The 8,774-nt window shown below is 38.6% G+C and overlaps 1 protein-coding gene across 1 annotated transcript in view; it reads right to left on the bottom strand.

Annotated features, from left to right (window-relative positions):
- Positions 1 to 623: 623 nt before the first annotated feature.
- LOC104996150 (cAMP-specific 3',5'-cyclic phosphodiesterase 4B-like) overlaps positions 624 to 8,774 on the bottom strand; it is a 268,302-nt gene continuing 260,151 nt past the window's right edge. Inside the window, exon 5 of the mRNA XM_010850270.1 lies at positions 624 to 903. Within this exon, the coding sequence (XP_010848572.1) occupies positions 747 to 903 (157 nt within the window). The 3' untranslated portion in view covers positions 624 to 746. The remainder of the gene's footprint in view (positions 904 to 8,774) is intronic.

Raw genomic sequence — 8,774 nt, 5'->3', positions numbered from 1 at the left:
TGACCAAACTAGACAGCATATTAAAAAGCAGAAACATTACTTTGCCAACAAAGGTCCACGTAGTCAAAGCTATGGCTTTTCCAGTAGTCGTGTATGGATGTGAGAGTTGGACTATAAAGAAAGCTGAGCACCAAAGAATTGATGCTTTTGAACTGTGGTGTGGGAGAAGACTCTTGAGAGTCCCTTGGACTGCAAGGAGATCCAGCCAGTCAATCCTAAATCGGTCCTGAATATTCATTGGAAGGACTGATGCTGAAGCTGAAACTCCAATACTTTGGCCACCTGATGTGAAGAGCTGACTCATTTGAAAAGACCCCGATGCTGGGAAAGATTGAGGGCAGGAGGAGAAGGGGATGACAGAGGATGAGATAGTTGGATGGCATCACCAACTCGATGGACATGGGTTTGGGTAGACTCCGGTAGTTGGTGACAGACAGGGAGGCCTGGCGTGCTGCAGTTCATGGGCTCGCAAAGAGTCGGACACGACTGAGAAACTGAACTGAACTGAAGTTTCATCTGCTGGGTATGTCTATGGATAGTAGTCAATTAGAAGTGATAGGAAAAGTATCCTAATTTAGAAAAAATTTAGGAGGCATACCATGAAAACAATGTACAATCTAACATTTTACTTTGTAATTTCCATATAATCATTTATTAGAGTTATTAATGTCCATGGGGAAAGAGCTCTTCCTTATACACACAGTGACACAGTGAGCAGTAACCTGAATTTTTTGGAACCTCATTCTTTAGAAGGAGAGTTTTCTTCTGAGCTTTTGAAGTTGCCCACAAGAGTTATGTCGTTGCTTATAACCAAGGAAACCACAGGAAACTTGGTTGCTAGGAAACCACTGAATTGTCTCCATGAAGATCACCACAGTAGGCTTGGCTTGAATAGAACAGATGCTAGGAAAATAAAATTATGAAGTTATAGTCACTTTTTTTTCAACCTAGGATGTCTCTTTAATTGCCAGTTAAATCTTTTCTCCTAAGAGGAACCATTTGTCCTTTCTGAAAGGCCATCACACAGGTAGAACAGGGGCCACCGCAGGGTGCTGCCAGGGCTACAGGAAATGGGCACTGTATCTTGTGTGAATCTCGGCTTCAGTACACAAATTCTTCCCTTCCCCAATTAATTTAGCCACCTAGGGAAGGGATGTACTGACAGCTACTGTCACCCCAACTGAAGGACAGATTATTTTAAAAAACATGCACATTTGTAATTGAATATTTTCAGACCTATGACTTCCAACAATCTCTAGTATGCTTTAAGGAGAATAGAAGTCCATGCCTCCTTCTTAAATTTTTAAATTAAATTGTGATGATACAATATTAGGACAAAGAAATGGCTAACCTTGGCCAAGCTTCTGAACCATCTAAGTTCCCTTTTAGAAAATAGAGTGACCCAAAGTTTCCTTCAAATACCATATTTGTTTTCCTGTCATCTCTCCTTCCCTACATAGAATTATTAGTGATGCATTTGTAAATCTATCTAAACCTGTTTAGTCTCTGAATATATTTCTAGCCCCTACCATACCTGGAAAAAATAGGATTTATAGCCTGAGCACATAATCACAGGAAATGATACTTCATTTTATATGCTTCAAACCTAACTTTCAAGGTAATTCTTTCTACTATTCTAGAACTACATTTACCTTATTCACACTCTTTTTTTCTCCAGTTCTATTATCTCTATGTTTGCCAAGACTATTTTGTCCCAGTTGCCATCTCCCTTATATTACCAATTTATGTTTTTCAAAATAAATTTATGGGATGCAATTCTGATAATCTCTTTTTCTGTTTTCTAAGAGTTTTGTCAACCACATAAATCAAGGGTCTATTATATGCCTCTCTGAAGGTAGATTTAGATTTCCTGTTGATATTCAAATGAATAAAAAGCTTCCATAAATTGTATCCTGTAGGCAGTGATCCTATGGGACCACTGAGTGCATGCTAAGTCCTTTCTGTTGCGTCTGACCATTTGTGACCCTATGGACTGTAGATCTCCAGGTGCCTCTGTCAATGGGATTCTCCAGGCAAAAGTACTAGAGTGGGTTTCTGCCCTAATGCAGGGGATCTCCTGATCCCAGGGATAAGGAGAAATCACTCATCTCTGGAGAGTTTTAAATAAGGGAGATGATATAAGCTGATAATCAGATCCTGGTAGATAATTTTGATGGCAATCAAATAACAAGTTTTGGTGTAAGATAACACTGGAAGTAAACAGAATAGTTAAGAAACTATTTGTGTATTTCAGAACACACACAAAAATAAGCTTGTTTTTGTTTAGCTTGGAAAGAGCTGGGATATCACTAAACAGTTTATAAATCTTCAAGAAGTCTATGGGATTATCTCAGATGCAATCTCAGCAAGAGACTGACTTGGTACTTTATATGTACTTTTTATGGTACTTTTGAAAAAAAATCTCTTCATCTTCATAGACAAGATGAAAAATTTGGGGAGACTACAGGTGAACTGTCTGCACAACACTAATGATAAACCATTAATAAACGGCATACCCATGAGATGATCTATGCTGGCATGGCCAAACTGGTCCTGTCCTCGTCCCCTTCTTGTTCCCCTACTGTAGCAACAACTCAGATAAACAAAAAACATATTTAAGATACCGGAGTCCAACAAATCTGAGAGGGAAATGACCATAAGGTATTACAAAATCAGTATGCTAAAAATGAGGAACTATCTATAAAGATAATAAAAGCTGCAATGTAATGAATGGCTACAATTTATAAGGTACTTTATGGAGCTCTCACAACCTCAATATTATTATTCTTATTTCAGAAATGAAGAACTTGCTCTTCAGACAAGTTGTGTAAGAGTTAAGTTAATTAGTAACAGAGCCAGGGCTTATGCTCATGTCTAGTTAGTTAGACTGGTTAGTTTATACTTTGAGAAAAACAAGCTCAGTGGCTTAAGGCAGGAAATTTTATTATTCAGTCATACTACCTGTCTAAAGTGGGTCATGTAGGGGAACTCTGCTTATTATAGTCACTCAGGGACCCTAGCAGACAAGGAATCCTGTCTCTAAGACTGCAGATGTGCTAATTCGTAAAGTAAATCTTATAGCTTCTGCCTAGAAATGACATGGTCTGCCTACTCACATTCCAGGAGCTAAGAGTTGGTCACTGAGCTAAATCTAACTTATGGGGGAGAAGGATTTTAATCCTACTGCTCCAGGCAGAAGAACTGAAACTTTTATGAAAAGCCCTGGTGATTACCAGACCCCTAAGTCCAAATTTTCTCCACTTTACCTTGTTGAATACTCAATAGTATGATATTGGAAACAAAGATAAATAGACAAGTCTCCATTTCATTTAGGGTGAAAAAAATACAGAAATACAAGTATAGCCTAGAGTAGATTTGACTCAGCAGCACAAGTTATAAAAATAGTTAAGATTTATGAGAGTAGAACCTCGCAAGGAGCCATCTATGTAATGAAGCTGCATGAATAGGCTTATTAATAGCATTATAAAGTCATGATTCAGGCAGGCCAATAAGAAGTCCCCACATTTTCAATCCAGGTCTCCTGTCAAAACTTTCTTTCTAAGCTCCAGGCCCCTTCATCTAACTAAATACTAGACATCTCCACTTGGATATCCAGGGTACTTGGAACTCATTATTCCAAAACTGAACTTAATAATTTCTTGTCCTTAAAATATAACTCAGGAACATAGTCACATGTTCCTTATCTAAACTGACACAGCCCCAACCAATATCCCAAGTTAGAAAGCTCAGATTCCTGTGTTTTCTTCCCTTTCCTCTTCTCTGCTTCAGACTGCTGACTACCAAGTTCTCCTGAGCAAAGATCAAACTTGGCCTAATTTGTATTTAGGCCTCAGCTAAAAAAACTTGGCCTCAGCTATTTTCAGAACTATTGCCATAGCCTCTTAGCTGATCTCCTTGACTCTAGTTTGGTTCACTTCAAATAATTTTGCATATTTCTGCCACTGTCATCTTTCTAAGATGCTCCTCAAAATATGGTCTCCCTAATTGAAAGCCCAATGGCTGTTAATATTCACAGAAAAAAAGTTCAAGTCCAACTGTGTGAAACCTAGTGTTAATTGCTCAGTCATGTCTGATTCTTTTGTGATCCCATGGACTGTAACCCCTTGGGCTCTTCTGTCCATGGAATTCTCCAGGCAAGAATACTAGAGTGGATTGTCATTCCCTTCTCTAGGGGCTTTTCCCAACTGAGGGATTGAATTCCAAGTCTCCTGTTGATTGAATTCCAATCTGCAGACAGATTGTTTTACTGTCTGAGTTATGGCTTCATCTTTTGTCTGTCAATCCACACCTCACTGGCTTGAAGCTACCAGTCATTCTCTGAGCATCCCAAACACTCTGCTATTCCATAACTGTTCCCTTGTAACTTGCAGGTCTCTCCCTGGCATGAGTACCTGTCTCTACACAGTCTGGTGAATTTCCATTCGATTTTTTTATGATCCAACTCAAATATCACTTTTCTCAATTACACTTCGCTCTTCAAACAACTCTATTATCATCCTTACCATACTGTATTAGAATTACTTCTTTACAAATCTATCTCCTCTGCTAGACTACATGGTGTGATAGGAGTTAATTGCCCTAGAACTTAACATAAGCCCTAAAGTTTTGGGAGACTTAGGATGGAGATGAGCTGGAGAGCGAAATGCTAATTGGATGGAACTAATGGTGAGATGTACAAACAGTACTGTTGGGTTAAAAGTTTAAACTAAGTAAATTGTGAACATGTCACAGGCAAAATAAAAGCTTAAGATAGAAAAAATGATGATTATTAGCAACATCAGTAAGCACAATGCTCCTGGTCTGTTCATTAATTAGAATTCACCAATGATTAACCATATAAGAAAATAAGCTTGAGGGTCTGGGATATCAGGAAGTGCAGAATGCTAAAAATGTCGCTAAAATGACCTTCCTGAAAGAAGGTCATGGTGAAGAGCCACCTTGGTCAGGTGGCTCCCAAACTCTCCTGATCCTTTGCAATACTGCACTGACGAACCCCTTTATAAAAATCTCAGGTAGCAAAGATCCCAAATATTAACATCACACCTGACTGCATGGTCTTTGAGGAATTTTAAATTACCAAAAAGGAAAGCATTTCCCTTGAGAACTGTTCTGGCATTTTATACTCACTTGTTGCAACTGGTATGTGAGACCAAAGCAACATGCTTTTAATAAAACACTCCATAAACGTGGGAGGGGTGTGTTTCATTACCCTGGTGATAATTCTCTTTTTTTCTCTTCAGAGAAGAAAGGCTCTGAACCCTGCTGAGCTGATAAAATTGGCTCGATGAATCCCTATAGCGAGAGTAGCATTAGCGGTGGGATTGCATAGATTTCCTATGGCAAATGCTTGGGTAGCTTTTCATTATTGAAGCTGCCTGATTGCTTTGGTTCAAACCTTTTCCCCATTTCCTTTCTTTCTCTATTTAAAATCACTACAACAAACAAATGAAACAATAACACAACAAGCAGCAGCGTGGGCGAGCCCCTCATCACGAACGACAGCTGCATAAACCTGCAGTCAAAACACCTATTTTTGAGGCTAATGCAAACAAAGCCTGTCATACTTTCCCCTCACCTGTCAAGACGAAGGATAATGTGCACTGTATGCCCCAGATCTTTGTGCTCATGCTGGCAAAGTGTATCCAGAACCCAGGAGAAGTTTCTGGGGTAAGAGTGCCCAGACATTCTGCTTATGATGGCAGCCTATTGTTCTGTTTTCATCTTCTGCCAAGTTATCATTTCCCTAGCTGCTTGTAGAACCACTCTAGATTCCCCTTCTCCCAAAATAAAACTTCTAAGATGCTCTTAGAGCTGCTTCCTTTGAAGGTACATGGCAGGAAGTGCTGCTAGCTCATATTAAAACTTCCCCATTCATTAAATTTGTACCTTCTCCCATTATTAAGAGAACGTCTCAATTTCCCTGTCTGTACTTTTCTCATAAAAATCCTTTTTTTAAACTCAATGACTTGTTCCAAACCACTTCATCATCCTATGTTTCATAAAAAATTTAATGGTATCCAATCCTCTAAGTCTCACTAAAATTACTCTGTGTCTAATGTCAGCTCAAAGTCAGTCTAAGGACTTTCTAAGGACAGATACTTATACCTGCAACCTGTAGATTCAACCCAACTTGGTCCCTAAATCATTGGTTCTTAAATCTTAGCCTATTTGACAATCACTTGGGAGTTTTTAAAGCATGCAGCTCCCCAAGACCTATGCCAAAGCTACTGACTCAGTAGGTCCTAGATGGACCTGGTTGGGGCACAGGAGTGTGCATGCTGATAAGCACCTCTAAGTGATTCTGTTATACATGCTGAGAACCATCCACAAGTCAATAAGAACAAAGTCCCAGCATTCATGTTTTTAGCCCCATCTCACTAATCCTACATTTCATATATCCTGATTTGAGTGAATCAGCACATAAACAAATCCATCCAGCTAATCCCACATCCTTCACCATTTCTGCCCTATCTCTGTGCGCATGGCAGTGCTAACCCACAATTCTTGATTAGTCTTATGTTTCTAGCCAAAATGAAAATGGTGTGGCTCTGACACTCTGCCTAGTTTTCATCAGAGAGAATCTACCCCAATTACAGTCTGAATTTCTACCAAAACTCCAGACACAGTTCCCAGGAGAATGAAGAGAACAACACCTATCTGGAAAAACAGGTGAGATCTACCATACCTGATCCCACTGGATGCATGCTATCCCCCAACTTCTATATATAAGCCTCAAGACCTCTAGAGTATTCACCTGGACAGCATCTTCTCTAACAGTTAGATCCTTAGCCCTTCTACTGGATAAGAGTTTTGGGGGGTAAAGCCACAGCAATTTCCCTGCTTGCCATGTGAAAAATATTTCTTACTATTTTTTAAAATTATTTTATTTATTTAATTGGAGGCTAATTACTTTACAATATTGTAGTGGTTTTTGCCATACACTGACATGAATCAGCCATGGGTGTACATGTGTCCCCCATCCTGAACCCCCCTCCCACCTGCCTCCCCATCCCATCCCTCAGGGTTGACCCAGTGCACTGGCTTTCAGTGCTCTGTTTCATGCATCGAACTTGGACTGGTGATCTATTTCACATATGGTAATATACATGTTTCAATGCTATTCTCTCAAATCATCTCACCCTCGCCTTCTCTCACAGAGTCCAAAAGTCTGTTCTTTGTATCTGTGCCTCTTTTGCTGTCTCATATATAGGGTCATTGTTACCATTTTTGTAAATTCCATATATATGCATTAATATACTCTACTGCTCTTTTTCTTTCTGACTTACTTCATTCTGTATAATAGGCTCCAGTTTCATCTACCTCATTAGAACTGATTCAAATGTGTTCTTTTTAATAGCTGAGTAATATTCCATTGAGTATATGTACCACAGCTTTCTTATCCATTCGTCTTATCCATCCAGCCGATGGACCTCTAGGTTGCTTCCATGTCCTAGCTGTTGTAAAACTCTCACTGTTTGCAGATGACATGATCCTCTACATAGAAAATCCTAAAGACACCACCAAAAAATTACTAGAGCTAATCAATGAATATAGTAAAGTTGCAGGATATAAAATTATCCCACAGAAATCCCTTGCATTCCTATACACTAACAATGAGAAAACAAAGAGAAATTAAGGAAACAAGTCCATTCACCAATGCAATGAAAAGAATAAAATACTTAGGAATAAATCTACCTACAGAAACAAAAGACCTATATATAGAAAACTATAAAACACTGATGAGGGAAATCAAAGATGACACAAATCAATGGAGAAATATACCATGCTCATGGATCAGAAAACTCAATACAGTGAAAATGAGTATACTACTCAAAGCAATCTATAGATTCAATGCAATCCCTATCAAGCTACCAATGGTATTTTTCACAGAACTAGAACAAATAATTTCACAATTTGTATGGAAATACATAAAACCTCAAGTAGCCAAAGCAATCTTGAGAAAGAAGAATGGAACTGGAAGAATCAACCTGCCTAACTTTAGACTATACTATAAAGTTACAGTCATCAAGACAGTATGGTACTGGCACAAAGACAGACATATAGATCAATGCAACAAAATGGAAAGCCGAGAGAGAAAATCCATGCACCTATGGACACCTTATCATTGACAAAAGAAGCAAGAATATACACTAGAGAAAAGACAATCTCTTTAACGAGTGGTGCTGGGATAACTGGTCAACCACCTATAAAAGAATGAAACGAAAACTGTCTAACACCATACACAAAAATAAACTCAAAATGGATTAAAGATCTAAATGTAAGACCAGAAACTATAAAATTCCTAGAGGAATGCACAGGCCAAACATTCTCTGACATAAATCACAGCAGGATCCTCTGTGACCCACCTCCCAGAGTAATGGAAATAAAAGCAAAAATAAACAAATGAGACCTAATTAAATGTAAAAGCTTTTGCACAACGAAGGAAATTATAAGCAAGGTGAAAAGACAGCCTTAAGAATGGGAGAAAATAATAGCAAATGAAGCAACTGACAAACAACTAATCTCAAAAATATACAAGCAACTCATCATGTAGCTCAATACCAGAAAAATAAATGACCCAATCAAAAAATGGGCCAAAGAACTAAACAGACATTTCTCCAAAGAAGAAATACAGATAGCTAACAAACACATGAAAAGATGCTCAACATCACTCATTATCAGAGAAATGCAAATCAAAACCACTATGAGGTACCATTTCACGCCAGTCAGAATGGCTGCGATCCAAAAGTCTA

The sequence above is a fragment of the Bison bison genome, unplaced genomic scaffold (assembly GCF_000754665.1).
Source record: "Bison bison bison isolate TAMUID 2011002044 unplaced genomic scaffold, Bison_UMD1.0 scf7180017864290, whole genome shotgun sequence".
Classification (NCBI taxonomy): Eukaryota; Metazoa; Chordata; class Mammalia; order Artiodactyla; family Bovidae; genus Bison; species Bison bison.
The sequence above is the reverse complement of the archived record's forward strand: the minus strand, read 5'-3'. Positions and strand labels throughout refer to the sequence as shown.